This window comes from Aquarana catesbeiana, linkage group LG03 (genome assembly GCF_042186555.1).
Source record: "Aquarana catesbeiana isolate 2022-GZ linkage group LG03, ASM4218655v1, whole genome shotgun sequence".
NCBI classification, from domain to species: domain Eukaryota; kingdom Metazoa; phylum Chordata; class Amphibia; order Anura; family Ranidae; genus Aquarana; species Aquarana catesbeiana.
This window is the reverse complement of record NC_133326.1, coordinates 287,238,379-287,266,156: the sequence shown is the minus strand read 5'-3', so window position 1 is coordinate 287,266,156 and position 27,778 is coordinate 287,238,379. Positions and strand designations below refer to the sequence as shown.

Genomic DNA, 27,778 nt, shown 5'->3' with positions numbered 1-27,778 from the left:
TTCAGACAGCACACATAGGTTTGGCTCCCCAGACAGCAGCATGGAGATTGAATGATTCTTTACTCACCGACCCAAAGGTAATATCACAAATAGACAAAATTCAAGAATATTTTAGGTTGAATGAAGTAGATGAACCCCCCCATACTCTGGGCAGCCCACAAGGCAGTCCTGAGAGGACAGAATAGAACTAGCCACCACAAGGAAAAGAAAGAGCGGCAGCAGTTACCTCCCTTGCTAGGGAATCACATAAGCTTTATCACCTACATTACCATTTGCACTTCGCGGAACTACTGAGGCAAATTAACCTAATGAGAGTAGAATTAGACACCCTCTTATCGGGACAAACAGTGAAGTCCCTACATTGGTCCAAGGCACGTTTTCTTCTTCATAGTATTCAGCCTCGTCAATGTTCACTCGTAAGCTTCACCGGTCTCTCCAACCAACACATGTATACAAATTGAGGAATGGAAGGGGGCAGATGGTTTCTCATCCCAAAGAAATACTACACATCTTTACTTCTTACTATGAGGCTCTACTTTCAGTCCCAAAAGCAAGCCTAGAGAGTCAGGCGGCATCCTGGCCGGCCTCATTACACCTCCCAACCCTGACGGAGGAGCAGCTGCAGAACTTGAATGCCCCCTGCTCAGAGCAAGAGATTTTCTCCATTATTAAATCCCTGAAGACCTTGAAAGCCCCTTGCCCAGACGGGTATACCCCTACATACTATAAGAAATTTGCAGGTACCCTTGCCGCTAAACTTTCCAATTATATCCTCCAGGGCCATAAGCTCCTGGAAGAGATGCTCGACGCCAATATGACATTGATCCCGAAACCTAACAAGGAGCACTTGGCCCCTCAGAACTACAGGCCGATATCGGTCCTCAATAACGATATAAAGATCCTGGGCAGATTGCTAGAAGACCGCCTTGCCCCTATTATCTCCTCGCTAATAGCCCCAGAACAAACGGGTTTAATCCCTACCAGGCAAATCACGGATAACATAGGATTGGCCTCTAACATCACACGGGATGCAGATCTCTTTTCCGGCAAAGTATTGATCCTGGGTCTAGCGAAACATAAGGCCTTTGCTAGTGTGCTATTGCCATACATGGACAGTATCTTAGCTAAATTCGGATTTAGTGGGGAATTCGTACACGGATTTAAGGCCTTATACCACAACCCCCATACCAGAATCAAGCTCTCCGGCTGCTCCTCTGACTAGTTTCCATTAGGAAGGGGTACAAGGCAAGGCTGTCCCTTGTCGCCTTTAATCTTTGCCCTGGCCATAGAGCCATTGGCAAGGATGATGAAGGCTAACCCAAATATCAAAGGGTATCTGAAGGGGCAAGAGGAATTTAAGTTGAGCATGTATGCCGACGACCTACTCATGTTCCTACAGGACCCGCTAGTATTCCTCTCTAACCTGGTAAAGATGTTAAGAGAGTTCCATGATATCTCAAGCCTGGGGGTGAATCTATCCAAGTGCTCTGCCCTCCCAATAAATGTCCCACATAATATAATGGCTAACATAAAAGACTCCTTTGGCTTCTCTGTAAGTGATAGAACCCTGCAATACTTAGGGGTTTCGCCTAGCTCCTTCGCTCAGAGATGTATAATGCTAACTATCCTCAAGCATTTTCAAAAGTTAAACAATGGCTGAGACTGTGGTCTAATTTCCCCATCTCCCTATTGAGCAGAGTTACAGCGATTAAGATGTCCATCCTGCCAAAGCTATTATATTACTTTAAGGCCTTGCTGGTCTATGTTTCCCACCAGACCATCGAACAGATCCAAAGGGAGGTTAATCAACTTATATGGGGGGGTAAGAGACCTAGATATGGCAAATATCAGAGACCTCTCTCACAAGGAGGTCTAGCTCTTCCTGATATATGGCAGTACTCTATGGCAGCCAGACTAGCACAAACAGCACAATGGCGCGCCCCGACAACCTCAATCCCTTGGCTCCAATTTGAAAATATTTCAGTCCGCCCATACTACCTACCAGGTCTGCTTGGGCAGAATACAGTCAGGACCAGGGAGTTGAGCCCTCTAAATAGTATAGTTTCATAATCTTTCCACTCATGGTCATTATACCATGTGAAATTTAAGCTCTCATCCCCATGACCATTTCCATTCTTGGGAGATAAGATTCCCCCTCGCATATACCTCACCTAATGACTATCTATGGCGGGAGCAGAGCGCCCTAGTTACCCTTAACTCCCTAATAAAAAGACTCACTTTTATTCTTTCTCCCACCTCCAGCAAAAATATTCCAAAGACGGAATTCTTTAGATATCTTCAGACATGAATCATTATACCCCCTTAACGTCAGGCCCAGATTTACGACATATGAATCCATTTGTTCTAGTTCCGCCAGAGATAAAGGGATCATATCACAGATTTACAGTTACCTAAATGGGTTACACTTACCGAAAAAAATCTTCTGCGAGGGTCAGGTGGGAAACATAGGCTAGGAATTTACCTCAGAAGAATGGTCAGATATGCTACTAAAACGTGTATAAATGACCTCGCTCTATGTCTACTAAAGAAACAATAGTGAAATTGCACACCAGATGGTACCTGACCCTCAGGAAGGTACAACAGTTCTACCTGACAGTTCCAGACAACTGCTTTAGGGGTTGCCAAGTCACAGGCTCATTTCTCCATACCTTTTGGAGCTGCCCAGCCCTCCAACCGATATGGTAGAAGGCTGCCTCTAAGGTAGCCCAAATAACAGGTTCATACACATTACCAATGTGCCTTCTTTTTTCACCAATTCCCGAGGTCACGGCGCCATCCCAAAAATTAGCCCATACACTATTCTGTGCAGTCCTATGGGCTATAGCACTGAATTGGCGGACTCCTGCAGTGCCGTGGCCGCAGGTATTGCAGAGAATGGAAACAATTAAATTAATGGAACGAGTGCATCATACCATTATGGATACTATGCATATATTTGCCCGAAAATGGAATCACTGGGAACCATATGGTGGCTGAGTGGAATTGGGGTGGGGAATGTCCCTTCAGCAATCTTCCCAATTACACAGGTTTTTTAGCCAGTTATGATACATGGCATATCTCAGATTTGTCTTCCCTTTTTTTATTCTCTCTGTTTCACTTCTACTCATTCTTTTCATTATCATTCTTGTTATAGCAGAGAATGTGCTCAACAAGTTACATGGATGATACTTAGTTATTAAGAGGTTCCGGTTTCAACATAAGTTCCAAAAGTCAGAGATAAGTGTTCTAGATACAATTACCCTTTCTGAATATATGAATTTAAATACTATATATTTTTTTGACTAAAGACGACTAAATTCAACCTAATTTTTTTTCGTTGGAAATTCAGAACACTATAAAACCTTTAATGTATGAAACTATGTCCATTTTGTGTATGTTCTTCATAGTTTTATACCCGATAATCTCTGTAAGCGGAATTGCTTTGTTATGCTTTTGATACCCCAATAAAAGCATTTGTATTAAAAAGAATGAAGTCACCCTTTTATTCTTGCTCCTAAGATGGACTGAGGATTTGCAGAGTACATAGAGCATTGCACTACTCATTCCAAACGGATGGAAGTGAAGGGAGAAGTTCTGGAGCTCACAAACACCATAAAACAATTTAATGTAAAATATATTAGGGCTATTAGGTAGCAGATTAATTATTTACGGAGAATAAGGTTATTGTTTAGTGGTCACGTTAAAGTAGAGCTATGACCTCCCAAAAACTATGTGCCGCAAGACTTAATTATAAATCTGCCAAGTGCCAGTGAGGTCCACCTAATGAAGCTGGTCATTTTTATAGGACAATGATGCTGCACTGCTCCTGAATTAAGAGCAGAGTTGCCACTCAGGTAGGCAGCGTTTGCTTGCACTACTTTAGGATGAAAAAAAACATTGCACAGGACGTGGAAATCAGCACTGTAACTTCTGATTTACAAGCCTGTAGTTCATCAATCAGCACCTGCCCACACCTAGTCCTGCCCACTGCTTTTCAGAGGACAGCACTGATTCTGTTGTTGAAATCATCCCACTACATACAGGAGTCTTTAGTTGTATATAAACCACTTTCCGCCTTGCCGATGTACATAAATGGCTGGGTGGATGCTCTCTAGTTCCAGGACGACATACCTGTACCCCCCCCTTCCCAGGACTGTGCCTTGTGCAGGCCCACAGGACGTGCAGGAACAAGATCTGTAACCAACTATGTCCACCAGACGCCTCTGTAAGCAGTGACTTGCAACAAAGGACAGGTCTTCTGAAACGCGTTGTACACACCCCTTTTCTTTTATCCAGTTACTTCACTTACCCCTGTGTAAGTGTTCTTTTTGTTAAATGATACATGCTCATATTCATGTTTGCGCTGTGGCCACTTTTGTTTTCTACATGTTATTGAGGATTCCCAGACCTGATGAGCCCTGCTGAACCACAAATCTGAGCAGTCATCCATCACCACTCACATCCTCTCCTGTGAGATATCCCACATTGACTTTCACTAAGGCTGCCGATTGATGTATTCCACCCTGATCCATCTCACTGGAACCAAGACTCCATAGGAGTACTGGACTTGGAGCCCCTCTCACATCTTAATGTTCCCTTCTGACCGTGGATACTCATTCCCGGATTTAAGGTTTGATGAGCCTGAAGTTAGAGTGCAATGAGACTTTCTTCCTTGTTAGTCTTCCTTTTAATTTTGGATGATCAGGTGGCTTACAGCTAGTGAAAAGCCAAAATGTAGTATCTCAGAAAATTAGATTACATAAGACCAAAAAAAAAAAAAAAGAAGGATTAATACAGAATTGTTGGCTTACTGAAAAGTATGTATAGCATAGCATGTACGTAATACTGATACAGTGTGGCATTAAGGCAATCAGCCTGTGGCACTGCTGAGGTGTAATTGAAGCCCAGGTTGCTTTGATAGCGGCCTTCAGCTCGTCTGCATTGTTGAGTCTGGTGTCTCATCTTCCCCTTGACAATACCCCACAGATGCGCTATGGGGTTTAGGTCAGGCAAGTTTGCTGTCCAATGAAGCACAATGATACCATGATCACTAAAACCAGGTACTGGTACTTTTGGCAGTGTGGGCAGGTGCCAAGTCCTGCTGGAAAATGAAAGCAGCATCTCCATAAATCTGATCAGCAGAAGGAAGCATAAAGGGTTTTAAAATTTTTTGCTAGAAGGCTGCGCTTTGGACTTGATAAAACACAGTGGACCAACCCCAGCAGATAACATTTTGAGGGTGTTTCTGCTATCTTGGTGCTCCAGGACATCCAAAAATAGGATAGGTGGCCAAGAAATTAGATGCGTAATTCACGGCCCTAGAATACCTAAAGGTGATTCCTTGGATTTTGGGCCCATCTATATGGCAAGGCTGTGAAAGTCTCGCATATGATGTCACCATACTTGAGAGAAGTAGCAGAATGGGTTTTGGGGTGTAATACTAAGTGTAGTGGTTTTGCAGAGCAGCCCAGATCCTCTTCTTGGGTCCCTCTTCAGTGCTCCTGGCCCCTCCCTCCTGTTGAGTGCCCCCGCAGCAATAACATGCTGGGTGGATTAACTTTTTTTTAACCACTTCCCACCCGGTCTATAACAGATTGACGTCCGGGAAGTGGTTCTGTTATCCTGACTGGGCGTCATGACATCCAGCAGGACAACATGCCGGTACGCGCCTCTGACAGAGGCTTCTTACCACGTGTTCAGCACAATGATTATCAGCACAGCCCCCATCAAATGTACCCAGTGAGTGCCCCCATCATAACCCCCCACCAGTGCCCACCACAGTGCCAGTGTTCATCACTAACGCCCGTCAGTGCCCATCAATTCTACATATCAGTGCCTCCAAAATGTCGGTCTTTTTTAGTTTGTTTAGCAAAAAATAAAAACCGCAGAGGTGATCAAATACCACCAAAAGAAAGCTCTATTTGTGGGAAGAAAAAGAAAAAAAAAATTTAGTTCGGGTACAGTGTAGCATGATCCCGCAATTGTCATTCAAAGTGCGACAGCACTGAAAGCTCAAAATTGTCCTGGGCAGGAAGGGGCGAAAGTGCCTGGTATTGAAGTGGTTAACCAAGTTGGTCAGAGTTTGCACATGTTTTCCTGCAAGATCATAATAGGGGCATCAGACTAAGCTCTTCTAGAGCAGAGAATGATGTGAATGCTCCTATGTACTTTATTTGGAGCATGGTGTGTCAGCATGATATAAACAGTGCAGGACTATTTTCCCCATGTGGTCCTCAAAACTGAAGAAAAAATGTCCTCAAAACTGAAGAAAAAATGTCCTCAAAACTGAAGAAAATGCTGATTTTTACCACTAGGTGGCAGTATTTCCATACTTTTGTTACAAGCTCTGCTAAAAGGCAGCATCTGTTATTTAGAAAGATGGCCACTGTGCAGTACAAAGCATACTCTGTACATAGAGAAGAAATTAAAAACAACTAAGGGGGCAATGCCATAACCGAACACTGGTTTGACATGAGGCGTCAGGTTTCATTTACTAACCTGGATTAGAAAAATTAATTATGTAACCTAATTACTACATATAATTGCTTCCAATTTACTTTTTTAAAGCTTTAAATTCATATTTAAAAGGTGTAATATTAAAGTAGTATTAAATGCTAAGTGTTTTAAAGCGTACAGTGGTTCCAAAGCCTAAACATTTACCTTAATATATTCCATTAATGAAGGTAAAAATTGTTTAGGCATCAGTATCCCCCTTCAGGGTCGCTCTGTGCAATGCCATTGCACTGAGCAGGCAAGCGTAAACCTGTGTTAAAAGAGAAGTATGGGTTTGGGGGTTATTGTAGAATCATACTTGCCTCGGTCCCATGCTGCATCTGTCCCCCAGTGCCTCTTCACTGAAAGTCGAGCCATAAAACACCACTGATGGCTTGGTTCTCTCAGCTCCCCCACCGGAGAGCTGCTACCTGTCAATCAGCAGCTCTTCTGCTCTGCTCCTCCACACTGACTGGAGCGCTGAGCTGTGGAGGGGCGGGGAACAGCTGTCTTAGCGACTCACTGAGAGGCTGAGACGGCCATCAGTCCAGGCACCTGGCGGATTCAGACTCCCAGAGTCAGGATGAAGCAGTGCCTAGACTGATCTGTGTGACCAGAGAGTGAACTTCAAACCCCTCTCTGCTGAAAACGGGTCACAGGAGTGCAAAATGAATTGCTCTCCTGTGATCCATAGGAGAAGTCCAGCCAAATGAGCTCAGGCTGGACTTCTCCTTTAAGGAAAAGGAAAAAAAACAAAAAAAAAACAAAAAAAAAAAAAATTGAAGCTTCACAATCACTTTAACACGCTGAGCACAATAAAAAAAATTCCACAGTAAACTATTTGTTAAAATTCTTACCACAGCACTTGCAGTTTTTAGATATTAATCCTGGCTCAACCACTTGCCTACTGGGCACTTTTACCCCCTTCCTGCCCAGGCCAATTTTCAGCACTGTCACACTTTGAATGACAGTTGCGGTCACGCAACACTGTATCCAAAGGAAATAGTCATTTCTTTTCCCACACAAATAAGAGCTTTTTTGGCAGCATTTAATCACCACTGGGTTTATTTTTTTGCTAAATAAACAAAAAAACATTTATTCCAGCAGGTTTAGGTTGCTTGCAAATGTAAGTAGAAAAACTACTTTAACGGAACCGTAATCAGATGCATTGCTGTCTATGGGGTCATTTCACTAACGTTTACCGCATGCGATAAATTAAATTCACAAAAAAAAAAAAAGAAAAAGAAAAAAAAGAAGATTATGCGGTGTTTACCAAAAATAAAAAATGGATCCTGCTCCTATAAAGCATTTTATACAGTACAGTGCTTGTGGTGTGTAATTTGGACCACTAACACCTAAAAAACCTGGCTGTCCCTGCCAGTTTCTCCCCCAAGTAAACAGACCATGACATCATGGTCTTTTTAGGTGCCTCAGTCTTCCGCAGCCTGCACTTCTGTGTCTGTCTCCTCTGTCTTCCTCCCCCCTCCCCTCTCTGCGTGTCACCAAGTGCCACCCCATCCCCCTCCTGCTGCAGGAATATCCAATCTGTTTTTACACTGTCAGTTTTGTTTCCTAATGCAGTGCCCCACTGTCTGTTTAATGAAAAAAATTCCTCCTTTACTGTATCACGATGGTCACGTGACCGGCCGTGTCTCCCCATGTCCCGCTGACGTCAGCAGGGAAACCTCGGCCCTGCCCGCTGCTTCTGTCAGACGGGCAGAGAGGAGACACCGCCGGTTAAATGATGGCCAGGAGATACGATAAAGGAGGAATTTTGTAAAACAGACAGGGGGGCACTGTATAAAAGAGAAAACTGATAGTGTAAATGTGTGAAAGTGGGTTAAAAACCACTTTAAGTCCAATTCACAAACAGACCAGAGAGTAAAAAAGCATGTGATAATTACCACCATTGTTTTGCTAGCAGTATCAAGCAGCCTGGGGGTCCCCTATTTGACAAATAGCTGGTTGCTAAGCAGCTGGCCGGGAAGCCAGCCGCTGCTTCCTTAACAACTGACTCATCAGCTGTCAGCGTGCTTCCCCGCTAACAGCGGATTGTAAAAAAAAAAACAAAAAAAATATGGATTTTAGGAGAAACCCCACACCAAAATAAAAAAAACTGTTGAAACTTTATTAAAAATTTGCTAATGTTGACTCCTGCAGACACGTAAAAGTGCAAAAGTCTGTTTATCTGCATAACAATGTGGTAAAGTTGTGTCTGTTGCACTAGGCTAGGGGCACACCTAAAGTATTTGTGCGCATTTTCGCTCTACACGTATAGGGCAGCCCTTTCATTTGGAATGGCTGTCCTATGTGCAACAACTGCACCAAAGAAGCTCCTGTACCTCCTTGGGTGCTTATCTTCACGCGTTTTGACACTTGCGGGAAAAAACGCACTTTGCCGCGTTTGGTGTGCCATTAAATAGTATTGCAAGCGTGACGTGTTTTTTCGCACATTCAGGGAATGCTCAGATGTGAATGGAATCTAAGATGGGACTCTACACCCCTTTCACCTTATTTCAGAAAGTTGCGACTTAGGCTATCATTAGCAGGAGAAGGTTTTTCTTTTTGGGTAATAGTTCCAATGGTCTATCCTCTACTTTTGGAAGGAACGGGTTGCCAAACTGTACTGTGTTTAGGGTTTTTAGTGCAGTACCCTCAGGGAAGATTACCTAATTTCTATCAGGGAAGTTTAGAACGTCTGTCAAGTTTTAATTTCTGCCCATGCATTACTAACCCATTTTTGCTGTCCTTGAACAAGAAGAAAAAAAAAAAAAAAAAAAAAAAGTGTCCTAGACACCATTAAATATAGACATTCTAACTCTTCCAAGTTATCCAAAATGTTAACATTTTGACTAGTATTGTACTTCAATTAGTGATTTGGTAGTTGGATCATGCCTATATTTTATGTTTCTGGGATCACAAGGGATAAACACTATGGATAAAGAACACAAACACCCACAGGTAGGTAAAGATTCAAATCACATTAGGACTCAGTGTGGTCCCTGAGAAGAAAGCACCCAGTGTTGAAGCACAAGCAAGACCTTAAAATATTCTGCCAAATTGGCTAAAAATACACAATTTCTAGAGGCTGCTGCAAACAGTTACAATATCCTTCACCCCTGTGATATGATAAAAATAACATACAACTTTAGTAGATAGTAGTCCGACAAAAAGCAAAAATCAAGAAGAGTAGGTGAATCTGCATCAGCATTCACGTGTCCAGAAGACACTGTTACTTTTATATACACCTTGAAAGAGATACCATGCAACACAAGTCTGTGGCTGAAATGACATCTCACTTGTGTGATAACAGTTTAAGAAACTCAATATAAAATGCATGTAGATAGAAGGAACACCAACACCACACTTAAAGCAGAATTCCAGGATTTCACTTTGTAAAAAAGTAAAGGCACACTAAGTATCTATATTATTTATATCAGACAGGTTTATGGCTCTGCCGGAGGCTACACAAAGATACTTGGGGCTGTGAAAGAGGCACATGGAGAAGCTATGCCCGCTCCCCCATTTACTGCCCATTCACAGAAGCCTTTGTATTTTACAAATGATTTTATGATTGGGCAGGAGGTAGGTAGGGAGAGCAGGTAAAGCAGCTACAGCAACTCTACTGTTGAAGATGCCAAGGCCAGAAGGTCCAGCATTGGGCTTCCGGAACTACACCAATAGCGGTCTTTCAAGAGTGCAATAAAACAGTCAGATGTAAATAAGAGAACTCCATGAGATGGCATGCCCCTCCTTGGACTTAACTCATAGTGAGCCTTAACCACTTAAGGACCAAGCCTCTTTTTGAGATTTGTTGTTTACAAGTTAAAGACAGTTTTTTTTTTGCTAGAAAATTACTTAGAACCCCCAAACACATTTTCTAACACCCTAGAGAATAAAATGTCACACCGTATTAGCGCAGCGGTCTTACAAGCGCACTTTTTTTGGAAAAAAATACACTTTTTGAATTAAAAAATAAAAAACAGTAAAGTTAGCCCAATTTTTTTTTTATATTGTGAAAGATAACGTTACACCAAGTAAATTGATACCCAACATGTCACGTTTCAAAATTGCGCCCACTCGTGGAATTACAACAAACTTTTACTCTTAAAAATCTCCATGGCGACGTTTAAAAAAAATTCTACAGGTTACATGTTTTGAGGCACAGGAGGAGGTCTAGGGCTAGAATTATTGCTCTCGCTCTACCGATCTTAGCAATACCTCAAATGTGAAAAAAAAAAAAAAGTTTTCTTATGCGGGCGCTAATCACGTATGCGTTTGCTTCCGCGAGCGAGCTCGGCGGGACGGGGAGCGTTTAAAAATGTATTTTTTTTTCTTATTTATTTTATCTTTTATTTTTACACTGTTCTTTAAAAAAAAAAAAAAAAATACAAATGTGTCACTTTTATTTCTATTACAAGGAATTAAGGATGAGCTCCGGCGTGTTCGCATGGCGCACGTGCCGAGCCCGCCAGGAAGTCGGCACGGCGCAGCGCTAATCACAGGCAGGGAGACATTTCCCGATCTCTGCAGCCGCACATCGGGAAATGTCTCACTGCTTGTGATTAGCGCTGCGCCGTGCCGACTTCCTGGCGGGCTCGGCACGTGCGCCATGCGAACACGCCGGAGCTCATCCCTACAAGGAATGTAAACATCCCTTGTAATAGAAAAAAAGCATTACATGACCTCTTAAATAAGATATCAGGGGTCAAAAAGACCTCAGATCTCATAGTTACACTAAAATGGAATAAAAAAAATAGAAAAAAAATTGTCATTTAAAAAACAAAAAATAAATTTAAAAAAATGGCCTTTTAAGAGCTATGGGCGGAAGTGACGTTTTGACATAGCTTCTGCACTGCAATGGGTGGGCCATCTTCCCCTCACTCGTCTCCATACCAGGCAAGGGGAAACATCCAATGGGCTTTGGTAAGCGGCGGAGGGCACTCTCCCACCACTCAAAAGTGATCTTGCATCGAATCCACCGCAGAGACCACTCTTATCGGAAAGAGGACCGCTAGCTGCTGCCATAACAACGATATTCCTCTTCAAACTTAGGACCTATCGGCGTGCAGCGGTCCGTAAGTTGTTAACTTTTTTGCAACGAAGCTTAATTCCTTTGATTCAGCCTCACGACTTAAGTGGATCTTCCCTCTCCAACATTGAATATTTTTATTCCTTCTGCTGCTAGCATTAGTACTGTAAATCAAAAGTAAATCATATTTACATGTATTAAATTTTTTTTTTTTTAAACATTTTTTCAGTTACTTCCTTGTTTCCAGGCCTAGGCAAATTATGTCATGCATCCCAGGAGACTTCAGGAGGGGTTTTCTCAGGTAAGCAGACCCAGGGCCGTCATTAATATTGATTGGACCCTGAGCAAACATATCCCCCCCCCCCCCCCATGCAACTTCGCTCCCCACCTGGTATAAGACATACAATAAATAGCAGCTAGACTCACTCCGTTTACTGAATCTGATCAGGCAGGGATTGTGATTGGTTGCCAAAGGTTAGTGTATCATTACAGCTCACTGACTGGCTGCTAGAGTTTACAGAACATGACTTTTGCTTGTTGATTGGTTGCTAGAGATTACTGTACATCAATACTGCTCACTGATTAGTTGCTAGGAGTTACTGGACATCCTTACCACTCACCAATTGGTTCCTAGAGGTTACTGCACATTATTACTGGTTGCAAGGTTACTGCATATCCTTACCACTCAATGATTGGTTACATGAGGTTAGTGCATATCATTACTGCTCACTGATTGGTTGCAAAAGGTTATAGCACATTATCTCCTCACTGCCTGCACACCATGGACTGGGGAGGCGATGGGACCCATCAATAGACAGAAAACTCCTAGGACTCCTGGGGTCAGTGGCAATGCTTGGGGAGGGGGATGCGATGAGATGTGATCAGTGGCAATGCTTGGGGGGGGGGGGTTGGGATCAGTGGCAGTGGTGGGGGGATGGGATTAGTTAGTTACTAGGCAGTACACTGTGGCAAATTCTGAATCATGTAGAGCAAAGCTGAAAATCTTTGGCAATTACAGTATATACTGTAGTGGGGGATTCTACACTGACCACCATTGTGAGGGGGGGGATTTGCACTGACCACCATTGTGAGGGGGGGGGGATTTGCACTGACCACCATTGTGGGGGGGGGGGGGGGATTTGCACTGACCACCATTGTGAGGGGGGGGATTTGCACTGACCACCATTGTGAGGGGGGGGATTTGCACTGACCACCATTGTGAGGGGGGGGGGATTTGCACTGACCACCATTGTGAGGGGGGGGGGATTTGCACTGACCACCATTGTGAGGGGGGGGGGATTTGCACTGACCACCATTGTGAGGGGGGGGGGGATTTGCACTGACCACCATTGTGAGGGGGGGGGGATTTGCACTGACCACCATTGTGAGGAGGGGGGGGATTTGCACTGACCACCATTGTGAGGGGGGGGGGGGATTTGCACTGACCACCATTGTGAGGGGGGGGATTTGCACTGACCACCATTGTGGGGGGGGGGGGAGATTTGCACTGACCACCATTGTGAGGGGGGGGATTTGCACTGACCACCATTGTGAGGGGGGGGGGGGGGATTTGCACTGACCACCATTGTGAGGGGGGGGGGGGGGGGATTTGCACTGACCACCATTGTGAGGGGGGGGGGATTTGCACTGACCACCATTGTGAGGGGGGGGGATTTGCACTGACCACCATTGTGAGGGGGGGGGGATTTGCACTGACCACCATTGTGAGGGGGGGGGATTTGCACTGACCACCATTGTGAGGGGGGGGGATTTGCACTGACCACCATTGTGGGGGGGGGGGGGATTTGCACTGACCACCATTGTGGGGGGGGGGGGGATTTGCACTGACCACCATTGTGGGGGGGGGGGGGGGATTTGCACTGACCACCATTGTGGGGGGGGGGGATTTGCACTGACCACCATTGTGAGGGGGGGGGGGGGGGATTTGCACTGACCACCATTGTGAGGGGATGGGGATTTGCACTGACCACCATTGTGAGGGGGGGGGGGGATTTGCACTGACCACCATTGTGAGGGGGGGGGGGATTTGCACTGACCACCATTGTGAGGGGGGGGATTTGCACTGACCACCATTGTGAGGGAGGGGGATTTGCACTGACCACCATTGTGAGGGAGGGGGATTTGCACTGACCACCATTGTGAGGGAGGGGGATTTGCACTGACCACCATTGTGAGGGGGGGGGATTTGCACTGACCACCATTGTGAGGGGGGGATTTTATGTCACCCACCAATATAAAGAGAGATTTCTATACTGACACCAATGTAATAGGAGCATTTACACCAACCACCAGTGTAAGGAGGAATAGAATGACCTCCAATGACCACCAATACAAAGAAGGATTTACACTGACCACCAGTGTAAGGGCAATTCTGCACTTACCACCAATGTGAAAGAAAATGTACACTGATCACCAATGTAATGAAGAATTTACACTAACACATATAATGGAGGATTTTACATCAACAACCAATAAAGGGGGATTTCTACACTGGCCACCAATGTAAGGGGGGATTTACACTCCCCACCAATTTAAAGGGGGCTTCTACATGGACCACCAATTAAGGGAGGATTTGAAACTGACCACAAATGCAAGTTCGGATTTTTTTTTACCAATTACCAATATAGAGGAGTTTCTACACTGACCACTAATGTAATAGGAGCATTCACAGTAACCATCAAAAGTAAAGAGGGATTTACACTGAACACCAATGTAAGGGAAACCTTCACTGTGGCCACTAGTGTGAATGAAAGGATTGTACACCAAGCCCCAATGTAATGAGAAGATTGTTACATTGGCGGTCAGTGTAAGACATTTAGCCTGCGTTAACATTTGTGGGTGTCAGGAACGCATGCAAAAACTTTGCTAACACCACAGAAACCTGCTGTCCTTTAGCAGATACACAGCAGTGCCATTAATTGTTAATAGCACCCTCACGCATCTGCTGAGATGTGCATATTCACCTGCACCAAAATTCAGGGTGCTGTGACACCATATTTTGAAAAAGTTTTACACCTCCAATTTGCTTACATTTGCAGAACAGGCTAATGTTAGGCTTAATGACCACAGTTGTAGGCAAGACTTTTCAGCATGCCCCTTTACCTCCCCAGTGGGCAGCATTCAGCCAAAAGTGATTGGGGAATATGACCTCAGGGGGGGCATGATATACATATAAATGCCGCCTTTAATTACATATCAATGCCGTCGGGCCACGGCTACTTGCATATCAATGTCGCCTCTATTTACATATTCATGCAGGTTATTTACATGTAAATACAGGGTCTGCAAGCAAGTCATCTGTACACGGCAATAGGACAGAGCTGAGCAGCATTAGTAACAGAACTTCATACCGAGATATTGGGACACAGCACGGGACTAAAACTTCAAGGGACAATGGAATTTAAACAGGGATAATTGGCAACAAGCTGCCCCTTTTGCCCTGCCTTAAAAACTGTCCCGGGCACGCATTCCTGTTTGCATGCCTAAGCCAAGAATAGATGTATTCCAGGAAGAAAATGCTACATGAATCATCTTGCCCTTACTCAAGATGGCCACAGCCAGAAAGGCTAGGGTAGAGGTAATCAACCTTTGAAAGAGTGAGGGCCACTTAATTTAGTAACTGGTCATGGGTCACAATGAACTATGGAGTTTTACTGCCCTCCAAACTGCAAAATGTTAAGGAGCCCTTAATGTCCTGAACCCCTTATAAAGGGCGCTTTCACATCGATGCACTGCGGTTTACCGTACCTTCTACCAGAACTAGCTTCTGCTTGGCATCACTCCCCAGGCTGAAAGTAGAACGGTCCCAGGTGAAAGTGAACTTTATATCATCCCACCTAGGACAGGAGTCCGTGCTACAGAGGAAGCATCCGCTTATGCGGCTTATACCCCCATCCGCGGCCGCCTGCTTCCTCTGCTGCAGGGGTTGGCTCCATGCACATTGCACTGGGATGGTGGGTTGACAAAACATTAATCACGATCTGGGCTTGCTGACCCAGCATCCCAGAGCATGGGCATGCACTTTCCTGGTTCGTGGGCCACAGGTTGAGCACCCCTGGATTAGGGGGTGTTTTCAAAGTGATTTCTCAGCAAACTAAAGCATGGAGACATGGATGGTGTTTTTGGTTTGTGGTGCTCAGATGCAGCATAGTTCTGCATTAAGTATTATGTGAAAATGTGAAATATAAAAGCATATAATATATGAAGAGAAATATGCATTCATTCTGTAAGTTTAAAACCAACTCCAAGTATTCTAAAAATTACTCCTTACGGTTTATGAGTAACAACTGTAAAAAGGAAATTTTGACTTGAAATTTCCATATCTAGGGTGTACAATACAGGATACCGCAGCTTATTCATACACAGTTGGTGGCAAACTACTGACCTGGGAGCCTCCCCTATAAGCCTACCTTACTCCGTGAGTCCTCAGTTTTGTAGCAAGCAATGCAGAGTAAAACGGGAGAATTTAAGGAGGGTGGCCTGTGTCCTGTACTCCATAAGGAATTTAAAATTATTTTCAAAATTTAACAGAACTGTGCCAACGGGCTCAAAACACAACAGGGGGTCAAAGACCCAAGTGCAGCTGGAGGAACCTTGCGGACAAAAGTTGCATCCACAAAAGATTGGACATCCACTTGGTAAAACTAAAATATGAGCATTAGAACAGGTGGTACCTTACGCACTTAGGCACCAAGTCGCTGTTGCCTAAAGTGCCAGGATAGTCCTATGGATTTGGTGGAGTAGGCATAACAGCACAGGAGGTTTTATTTAAGAGCATAAGTTCTGGTAGTCAAATTCCTTGTCCACCATGCAATGGAGGATTTTGAAGCAGGGTGCACCTTGCAAGATTCCAGGGAACCCATTTGTTGAAAGAAAGCAATAGCTTTTAGATACACTCTATTGGCTCTGACGACAACCAGGCAGCATAGAGTATTCCATTGGCTGCTTAGGAGCAAGGTACAAGGATGGCTGAACAATGCTCTTCTTGAGATGGAACGCTGAAGCCACCTTTGGAAGAAAAGGAAGGTCTTGGTCATAATACAACCTTGTCATTGTGAAATAAAAAGGCTCTTTACAGGAAAGGGCTACCTGTTCAGGAGGTACGTTTTACAAACGTGATGGCTAACAAGTCTACATTGCTAGCAAGAATTGCTAAGGGAATATCCCTTATGGGGTCAAAGGGTGGTTTCTACAGGGCAGAAAGAATCAAAATAGGGTCCCTGGGTGATGCAAGGAAGGTCTAACAAGAAACTCCAAGAATACGAAACAAAATGCCTTTAAAATCAGGGCGGCCATTACTTTTAGGGTGCCAAAAGCTAGATTCTAGTCAAGACCTTTTTGCAGAAAGGCCAGATTGTGAAGCACAGCATATCTCTGGGACTGAACTGTGCTTGCACCAGGAAAAGTAAGATTTCAAGGTAATAGATCTACCTGGAAGTTGTCTTTCAGCAAAGTAGGAATCAGACTCAGAAATCCCTAGGTTTCAACAGCCATGCTGTTAAAGCCAGAGACTGAGTAAAGACTTAAAAATAAAAATTAAGGTATAGCGCTATGGATGCACCCCCCTCTTTTGCTGTGATCTTAAAGCAGAGGTCTGCCCAAAAAAAAAATTAAAAGCCAGCAGCTACACATACTGCAGCTGCTGGCTTTTAATAGGACACTTACTTGTCCTGGAGTCCAGCGATGACGGCCCCGCAGCTGCCGCCGCCATTGCAGGGAGGGGAACCTGGCAGTGTTGCCTTACAGCTTCACGCCGGGAACCCTACTGCGCATGCGTGAGGCCCCACTCCCCTCGCCTCAGCCCGGGGAGGAGGGAGCCCTGCGGTGACGTCATGGGCCACAGCGCAGACTCCCGGAAGTGTTAACAGGATACCTGTCAGACCAGTATCCGGTCCCCCCCCCGAAAGGTGCCAATTGTGGCACCGGAGGGGGAGAGGAGACAAATGAGCAGAAGTTCTACTTTTGGGAGGAACTTCGCTTTAACCGACAAAAATGTGATATATATGGAATCAACTATATCACACCCTCCCTCCCAACGTACAGAGTAGGTTTATTATAGTTCAGGATTTCATCTATATTACATTTTGTTTGGTTGATATCACAGCAAATGGGGGGGGGGGGGGGGGGGGGGGGGCGCATTGTAGCACTATATTTTTAGTCTTTTTGTATCCTGGTTTTAGGTGGGAGCTGCTGCAATAATGTTACACCTTAGTATCACAATAGCTTCTCAGTGGAGGGAAGGGACAGATCAGCCTTTAAGACTTGTGTCTATTGGAAGAACTTTCCAATTGTAAGGAAGAAAAGCATTTTTCCAATGTTAAAGCTGAAGTGGTGATCCACCAGAACAAGCAAGGCCTTGTTTGGCTGAATACAGGGTGGATTAAAATAAAAATTGGATTTCTTTTGATTATTACATTTTAGAGCTGCACGATCTGGCTAAAAGATAGTTTTCTATTTAAGATCTAAATAATTTAGTTAATTCAGCATGAAATAGAGCTTAGTTATGCAGCACAAGGATGTATATTCTGCAATATTTACATTTTTTGGTAAACTCATTCAATGAATCCAAGCTCTGCCAGCTGAGAACATGCACTGCCCTGATGCATTCACACAATTTCACAGTAACCATGAGATAAAAATAAAGTTCAGGAATATTCCTTTATACCATTGTTTTAAAAATAGATGTACACTACAAACTATGATTTTGGGGTAATTTTTCCCACTTCCTGTGCTTCTCTATGGGTGATCCGCCTACAGCGCCGTTCTAAAGGTTGCCCCGCGCGTGCTTTAAACACTGGCTGCGCTCGCAGGCACGGGAGCCGCCGCTGAAGCTCTGCCTCCCATGCCCTTTGAGTGGCATGGTAATCTGGAGCTCTGTACCGCAGCCCCGCCTTTCCTCTACCTTGTGTTTTGTGTGTGTATAGGGCTAGCCAGCAGAATATGGGCGTGCTCGGGAGGCGGGAATGGGCGTGACTAATGGAAGGTGTCTGTACAGAAGGCTGTACTAGCTGTAGAGAAGAAGGCTCATTCTCGTTCAAACACACAAGTGAAAAAGCGGCAATGTGCAATGCCACCAAGCATGACAGCAATTTTAGTTCACAATGAAGACGGGGAGTGCGATCCGAGGACCGTAAGCTGTGAGGAGCTGAAGGAAATCGAAAGGAGGAAGAGCATACAATCGGTATGTAGAAAACATGTAAAGGAAACATTTTTGGGGAAATATATAGATGGCAGATGTTTGTACAATATATAGGTGATATTAGAAAAAAAAAATACCACCTTTACAACCCCTTTAATATCCTAAATAGGAAACCTTCATTTTGTTTGCAAATATTAAAAGGTTCCAACTAACCAGCAAGAATAAGTCCCTACATTTAACCACTTGCTTACTGGGCACTTAAACCCCCTTCCTGTCCAGACCAATTTTCAGCTTTCAGCCCTCTCACACTTTGAATGACAATTGCACGGTCATGCAACACTATACCCAAATGAATTTTTCTTCACACAAAGAGCTTTCGTTTGGCGGCATTTAGTCACCGCTTTTTTTTTTAGCAATAACTAAGGAAAGACACCGAAAAGCTAAAAAGAAAAACAAAAAAAAAAAAAAAAACCACACAAATTTATAGTTTGTTATAAAATTTTGAAAACGTGGTAAGGGGCTGAGAGTCTCAGACTCGGTGATCACAGAGTGCGCAGGCAGCTCACGCGCAGGACAACGACATGATGGCCTCCAAGCAATTAAGGCCCGCACTGTAGCCGTCATTCAGCTATAGCATGGGCATGAGGTGGTTAAAGGGCATCTGTCATTTAAGATCCAACATGGCAGTGCCTGTTAGCAGGCCTGCTGCCACCACGTTCCTCAACTAGTGTCACTGCTGCGTCACCAGCTGTCCCATTAAAGTGAATGAGACTGTCGGTAAGTCAACAGCGGGTCAGAGGAGGAGCTGCTGCGGGAAAGATGACAGTTGTTTTGTAAAAACTGATTTAAATCAATTTAAAATCAAGCCATTTTACTAGTGATTTAGATTGACTTGATTGAAATCAAATACACCCTGGCTGAATAAGAGCTCAGGAGTGAGTCCAGGGAAATAGCCTGTTTTCCATGCTGACAGAATGTTTAGTTGGCGTGTTCTTGAGTGGATAATTTACAATATTTTGTTGCGCTAGGGGAAAACAGCTATGGCTAGGGGTGAGCAAAGGGATAGTAAGTTATATAAAAAATTGATAATAAATTAAGAATAGCTAATTAAAAGATATCAATTATATAACAGTCATGTGTGAGTTACAATATGATAAAAAAAATATAGAAAATAAATAAATGATAAAGAATGGTAAAAAGAGTCCAGGGATGGTGCTGGGTTGATGAACAATAGTCCAGGCATAAAAACTGGGATGAGATGAGTGGAGGGGAGGGAGGGGGGGGGGGGGTGGAGGGAGGGGGGGGTGGAATGCAGAGTATAGGTCTATGACCTCAGGGGGAGAGATGCAGATACAAACACAGGAGGCAGCATGCTTGAAGGGCAGAATTCACCTTTGGAGGGAGATAAAAAGGAAGAAAAGCAGCGCCGACCTAAGTGCAGTACTGAAGCATAAACATTTTATTACAGGTTTAAAATGCACTCACTCAGAGTAAGGTAGATACAGGCACATCAGGTAAAAAATCCATCCGGGAGGCTGTGTGGTGGGCAGCAGGGCTCCACAGGGGGCGATCCTAAATGCTGGAGTGTGTTACACTTGTCTCTTCGTCCCGTCTGACGGCGCCGGTGGTAACCAGTGTCACAGGCTGGGTTGAGACAGGCACAGCGTGGATCGTCTGTTCCTAGTTGTATTTCCCGGGTATCAGTGACGCTGGGGGCGTGCACGCGTTCGGAGCATGCGTGCTCCTTCATCAGGCATCAGGATGCTGCTTTTCTTTTTGTGTTCTTGAGTGGAATTGGGCAAAAAGGTACTGCCTTAAAGGAGGCAATCATTAGACTCAGAACTATTATGGCAAATCTCAGTGTGGGACTTCTCTTGGAGCTCTTAGAGAAAGAACTTTTTTGAAAACAAACATTTGCTTGGGATGTATCCAGGATAAGAATGTGTAGATAGGCATCTTGGATTCCCACAGAGGCACTTACTGACCTTGCAGATTTGAAGTTTGAAAGAGTTTGTTGAGGGATTTTTAAGTCCAGGATAGGACAAATACCCCAGTTGAGCCTTGGTACCATGAATAGATGTAGAATCTTTTGAACCTGTCCTGGTACAATAACTCCCTGAGACAAGTTGTGGTTCAGGGCATTTTACAAATCTGCCTATCCACCAGTATCTCTATAAAGAGGACAAGTCACCTGCCCATGCTTTCACGTAGGGTTTACATTAGCACCCTTGTGAAAGCAAAGAGAAAAAAAAAAAAAAAAAAAAAAGACGAAAAAAAAGCTACTTTTTTTAAAGCACACAATCCACAGAAAGTGTAGCATAGGGCGGAAAGGTGTATGTAAACATCACTTGTGCCATATATGTGAGGTATTGTTCATGAACGTCTGAGTAAGAGCAATAATTCTAGAGCCATACAGAATTCATAGTTACAGTAACTTTAAATTGATAAGAGCAATTTCTCTGCAAGAGAAAATAGGTCTATCACCTTAGGGATAGACCTTGCAAAAAACTGAGGACTCACGGGTTATAGGGGTTGAACCTAGAGGGCATGTCCTCTAAAGCTTGCCAGTATCTAATCACCTGAAGGTACCAATCTCTAACCCAGGGTCTATGAATGCTCAGTCTAAAACATACTGTATGATCAAGATCGGAAATGTTACCTAGTGCTTCTAAAAACTAGAGATCTCAGATACCCTCACGACTATGCTCTCGACCCCAGCAGGGTCATCCTAACACGCAGCTTAACCACCCACTTAAGGACTAGCCTCGTTTTGGATTTTACATGTTTAAAAGAGGTTTTTTGCTAGAAAATTACTTAGAAAAAAAAAAAAAACAATATATAATGTTTGGGGGTTCTAACACCCTAGAGAATAAGATGGCGGTCATTGAAATACTTTTTTTTGCACCGTATTTGCGCCGCGGTCTTATAAGTGCATTTTTTTTGGAAAATATTCACTTTTTTAAAATAAAAAAAAAATAAAAAACAGTAAAGTTAGCCCAATTTTTTTTTTATATTGTGAAATATAATGTTACGCCAAGTAAATTGATACCCAGCATGACATGCTTCAAAATTGCACCCGCTCGTGGAATGGCGTCAAACTTTTACCCTTAAAAATCTCCATAGGCGACATTTAAAAAATTCTACAGGTTGCATGTTTTGCGCTACAGAGGAGGTCTAGGGCTAGAATTACTGCTCTCGCTCTACCGGTCGCGGCGATAACTCACGTGTGGTTTGACCACCGTTTTCATATGCGGGCGCTACTCGGGACGTACACAGAACCTGGCTCCTGTAAAGATGGATACCTCGGTTGTGGCAGCAGCTGCTGCCGTTACCGAGATATCCATCTTCAAAGTGCCGACGTATATGTACAGGAGCCGGTCGGTAAGTGGCTACAGGGAGGGTTGAGGTGACTATACCTTGGTGTCTCACCCTCTGTCCACTATTTACCTCTCTCCACGAGCGTCTCCCAGCAGCTCCCTCTCTTCTATGACCCCTTTCTTTATACACTATCTGTGCCCTTATTTGGGTTACTTTCCTCTTTTTCCCCCTTTCCCTTGATTTGATTTCCCCCTTTTTTCTCATTATTCCCCCATACAGTTTTATCATGAACAACAAGGATCTTGGGCCAGGAAGACCCCTCGCAACAGATGACAGTTGTCAACCCTTATAATACTGTGTTTGCTAATGGGAGTCAAGCTATGGGCGATGGCCATCAAGCTGACTCATTATCCTTGTCTATTAACGGTTGTCACCAAGTTGGAATTCTTATGATGATATTTGGGAAAATGACAAACACATTATCAACCCTAAAATCTAGAGATCTCGGGTTTTGTAATCTCAGAATACACAGATATCAACTCAACTGCTTAAAACTTCACTCATATACACAGCATGCTACCCTTTATGAACACAAACTGGTCTTACCATAGCAAACCCAACATCCGCTTTCTTCAAGGCAGGTCCGTCATTGGTCCCATCACCAGTTACTGCTACCACTTGTCTCTGTTCACAGATTGTGCTGTCAATAATACCTGAAGTGAAAAAGTTAAAAATTAGCGGCAAAAAATAAATAAAAATACTGCTCACGAGCAGTCACCTGTACAGCAAGTTTAAGGTGCCTAATGGATGGACATTACCACTGACTAACTAAAAAACAATTTGACATAAGGACTACAACAGTAGAAACCATTTAATAACAAAGTGGCCAAAACACCCCAAAAACTATAATGTTTGCGGTTTGGTGAGCAGGCAGACACTATATGAAGAAATGGAATATACAACAGTGGCTATACATGTAACAATCAAACCATTCCACACAGAATTAGATTGTAGCGGGTGCCCAGCAATTCCTGCAACCCCACCAAGCTGGCTGCCGCGATGTACACAGGCTTTCCAGTCTGAAAGAGGGAGTGTGCGCCTGTCATGTCTGCGGCAGATTGGCCACTCTCTGCTCCCTTCCTTGTGCTCCTATTGGCAAGAAGAGAGAAGCCAAGAACAGGAGTCAGAGGAAGCTACTTAACCACTTAAGGACCGGGCCTCTTTTTAGATGTGTTGTTCACAAGTTAAAAACAGATTTTTTTTTTTGCTAGAAAATTACTTAGAACCCCCAAACGTTCTACATTTTTTTTCTTAACACACTAGAAAATAAAATGGCGGTCGTTGCAATACTTTGTCACACCGTATTTGCGCAGCGATCTTACAAGCCCACTTTTAAAAAAAAAACACTTTTTTGAATTAAAAAAATAAGACAACAGTAGTTAGCCCAAATATTTTTATATTGTGAAAGATTATAAAGATGTTACGCTGAGTAAATTGATACCAAACATGTCACGCTTCAAAATTGCGCCCGCTCGTGGAATGGCAACAAACTCTTACCCTTAAAAATCTCCATAGGCGACATTTAAAAAAATTCTACAGGTTGCATGTTTTGCGTTACAGAGGAGGTCTAGGGCTAGAATTATTGCTCTTGCTCTACCGATCGCAGCGATACCTCACGTGTGGTTTGAACACAACATTTTCATATGCGGGCACTACTCACGTATGCGTTCGCTTCTGCACGTGAGCTTGACGGGGCACGTTTAAAACATTTTTTCACTATTTTACCTTTTGTTTTTACACTGCTTAAAAAAAAATTGTGTCACTTTTATTCCTATTACAAGGAATGTAAACATCCCTTGTAATAGAAAAAAAAGCATGACAGGACCTCTTAAATATGAGATCTGGGGTCAAAAAGACCTCAGATCTCATATTTACACTAAAATGCAATAAAAAAAAAAAAAAAAAAAAAAAAAAGGCCCTTTAAGTGTCATGGAGACGGGTGGGGGCCATCTTCCCCTCACTCGTCCCCATGCACAGCCAGGGGAAGGATCAGATTGCCTCTGCCACTTGCCGACGGCTCCGGATCGCGGCAGAGGGCACCGGATCGCGGCGGGAGGGGGCCCTATCCCGCCGTCGATAAAAGTGATCTCACGGTGAATCCGCCACAGAGACCACTTTTATCTTGTACCGGACCACCGGCCGAACACATCGATACCAGGGTTATGGCAGCTAGCTGCTGCCATAAAGATATCGGTCCTTAAAGTGAGGACGTATATAGTCGTGTGGCAGTCCAGAAGTGGTTAAAGGAGCCAATGAGAAGGACTTTAACAGCAGCAGGAAGTTGCAAAGGATCCTGGGATGTGTAGTCTTCATCTAAAAATGCCCCCATAGCCTTGTATGGCGGCATGACCGACAGAGACCAGCATGCTCTAGGAGAAAAAGGAACCAAGGACTCTATCTTGCTTATCCGAGGGGATTCAGACAACACGAGGCAGGAGGAAGAGATCAGATCTGAGGGAGAGATGCGGTCTCTCGTGATCTCACCGCACGATTTAGGCCTGTGCCGGGACATGCAGCCTGAAAGAGGGGGATCCCAGGTGCACATCCAGGCACACCTGCACCGACGGTGAAGCGTTCAGGTCGCCAGGAGAGCCTGCTGTTTCAGGACGTTCGTTTCGGCCTTGATTGCAAGGTTGGGTGAGAAGGCTTTTGCCCATTTGCAGGAAACGAGCACTGCACCACAGAAGACGGTAAATGGACACTGTATACAGGCATCGTTGCTGTTAGTCATCTTGCTGACACTTGTAGTACCACAAGGCTAAAGGATAAGGGCATCCATTTCCAAGGACACTGTACACAGACATTATAGTCCTTTCACCTTGCTGAGAAAGATGCTGCCTTCTTCACTTGATAATCCAGGCAAGTTGTGTTTGTCTCTGCTATTCAAGAGTTTAAGTGCACCACCGTAAGTGGCTAGCTGAAGACACAGTTTTATCTGTTCTTCAAAAGGACTGAAACTACTAGTGCCATACAGACCCACACACACATTCAGGGCTCTGTATATGTGTAGTGAGTGTGTGGGACAATTCATCTAGGAAGTTAAGCCATTACATATTGATTTGAATAAAGTGTTTTAAAGTTGTGCCTTTGGTATCAGGGGACAGAAAAGAGGCCTGAAACAAAGAGGGACATTCCACTGCTCTCCTCTTGCCTGGACTCAGAGCCAACCTGAGTAAAGGTAACCAATCTGGTACGGATTGCCATAGTGTGTTTTGTCATGCAAGTGTGCCTCTGTTTTTGGGGTTATTCTTAGGTTTTGAATCCCCTGAAAGCAGTCTGAATATAGTATTAAGCTATATTGCTCATATCCTCAGTTATTGCTCTCCCATTGCATCCCTTGAACAAATATATTGTTACGGTTTGTTACTTTTCCACAGAAATATTGCAGTAAAGACAATTTCTGTGTTTCATCATAAGGTGCGTTTCTCATTGGTTATTGCACTTACACTATTGCCAGGTGTGCCAGAGGGGGCTGAGACTGTTACTGAAGTTGAGAGGCAAAGTAACAGACTGAACAAACTTAAGCGGCTCCTCCTGGGGTAGCGCTACATGATAATGTGAATAAATGTATGAATTATTGAAAACACTGTATTCATTGACAAATATAGATCAAACTAATTGATTTTATTGAAATCACTCTGATAGGTGAAACGCATAAATAGGAACGTAGAAAATATGATTGTTCAGTATATTAGTGCATTGAGCGACCTTCTGACAGTATTTCTCTTGCAGACAGCAAACCAATTGACAATACAAAATCATATATAAAATTGTTCCATGTATGGCCCTTATAAAATATTAGACGCTGTATATACATAGTGATACATCAATTCTTTAAACGTGGGCACAATTTGAGGTTTTAATAGTTAACAGTTTGCAAGAACACACAATAAGATTGGTTCTTTGCATTCCATGCGTTTCTGCCACTAAGCATTTGGGAAATTGAAGATTATAAACCATTTCTATGGTCTGAATTAGGATTTAAAGAATAACTTGCAATATGACCTTTACAATTTGAGGTCCTCCTGATTTGGGGAGTGTCTTAATAAAAAGAGTAGATCACTCAAAGTGTGATGGACATATGAAGATTTTTAGAAGGTGGCAGATACTCCGTTTATGATGATATTGATGCGATATGATTTGTATAAGGTTGCTTATATGTGGCCATTGGCTGAGAGTGCTGATCGGGAGTCGGTTGGCTGCTGGTTTTCCAGAATGCACGTCCGGATTCTGTCGGACAGACCAACCTACACACAGGCAGAATGTCGTCCGTGTTTTTTTTTTTGAACCAGCAAAGGTCTCCCGACATTCTGCTCCTGGGTACGGGGCTTAAGGCCAATTAACCAATCAGCATGTCTTTTAATGTGGGAGTAAACCAGAGTGGGGATCAACCGATATAGTTGTTTCGGTGCCGATACCGATATGTCGGACACCTCTCAGGCCGATATTGTGTACATTTAAATTTTAATTTTTTTACACTGTCCTTTTCCATTATTTTTTTTAATCACTGTTATTGCTGTCACAAGGAATGGAAACATCCCTACTGACAGTAATAGGCAGTGACAGGTACTCTATAAAACCCCAAACCCCTCCTCTGCACTTGAAAATATTCAAAACGTCAAGAGCTGCATTTTTTAAGACTTTCTATTTTTTTTTTAATTGGCACCTTTAAGATGCCAGTAATCCGGGAAGTGATGTCATGACATCGCTTCCAGGTTATTAGATCCGAGACCTGAACAAAGCATGAGCGTTGTTCGGCTCTTCGGCCAGCCGGCAGACATGCGGGCTGGTGGCTCGGGCGAGCCGCGGTGGGGGGGGGGGGAGGGGGGGGGGGGGGACGAGGACACACCCCCTCTCGCTGCTTGTAATAACAGCCGAGCGGCTGCTGAGCTGCATCGGTTGTTACTACAATAAAACTGACCATCTACTCTAAAGAACAGTACTGGCATCACCCCAGTAAAGACCCTTAAAGCAATAATATCGGGTATGTTTGTGACCGATACTGCAAAAAAAGTGAATATTGGCTGCACCGATAAAATCGGTCAATCCCTAAACCAGAGTAATCAAAAAAAAAAAATCCACGTAAGCCAGGGAGAACATGCCAACTCCATGCAGATCATGTTCTGGCAGGGATTTAAACCAAGGAACGGAAAAGTGCTAACCACTAGTAATCTAGCGTAAAATCCCAGAACCTTAAGATCCCAGCTGCTTTCCCAAGTACAACAGTAATCGGCAGATTCCAGCCTAAATAGCCACAAAGTGTGAACCCAAACACAAAATCAAACACAGGCAACTATTGTTAGGCCCCTTTCACACATGTGGATCGATTTACGGATTCAGCTTGCTCAGCAGGGATCGATCTGTTGATCCCCGCTGAGCCGGCAGATGACAGGTCCATCTCCACTCACAGTGCAGAGACGGACCTGTCAGATCTCTGCTCTCCTCTATGGGGAGATCGGATGAAAAATGGACCGCCTGCCTGTTTTCATCCGATCCGCCAGTCGGATGGAAAAGTAGAACCACCAATCCATCTGGATTTAGCAAAGCGAATGTCAGCAGACATGTCACCGCTGACATCCGTCGCTCCATAGAGATGCATGGAGCGTCCTGAAAAAACTGACAGGCGGACCTGAACGGTTCGCATGTGTGAAAGGGGCCTAAGAGCATTTTGATTACCCTTTATTTTCAGGTTGTCTGCAATTCTCACCTTAAACAGA

At 43.9% G+C, this 27,778-nt stretch overlaps 1 protein-coding gene across 5 annotated transcripts in view; it reads right to left on the bottom strand.

Moving 5' to 3' along the window:
* The window catches only part of ATP2B1 (ATPase plasma membrane Ca2+ transporting 1), a 327,368-nt gene that overhangs the window by 63,343 nt on the left and 236,247 nt on the right, over positions 1 to 27,778 (bottom strand). For all 5 annotated transcript variants that reach the window (XM_073620194.1, XM_073620193.1, XM_073620195.1 and 2 more), the window contains one exon: positions 22,608 to 22,714. In XM_073620194.1, the coding sequence (XP_073476295.1) occupies positions 22,608 to 22,714 (107 nt within the window). The remainder of the gene's footprint in view (positions 1 to 22,607; positions 22,715 to 27,778) is intronic.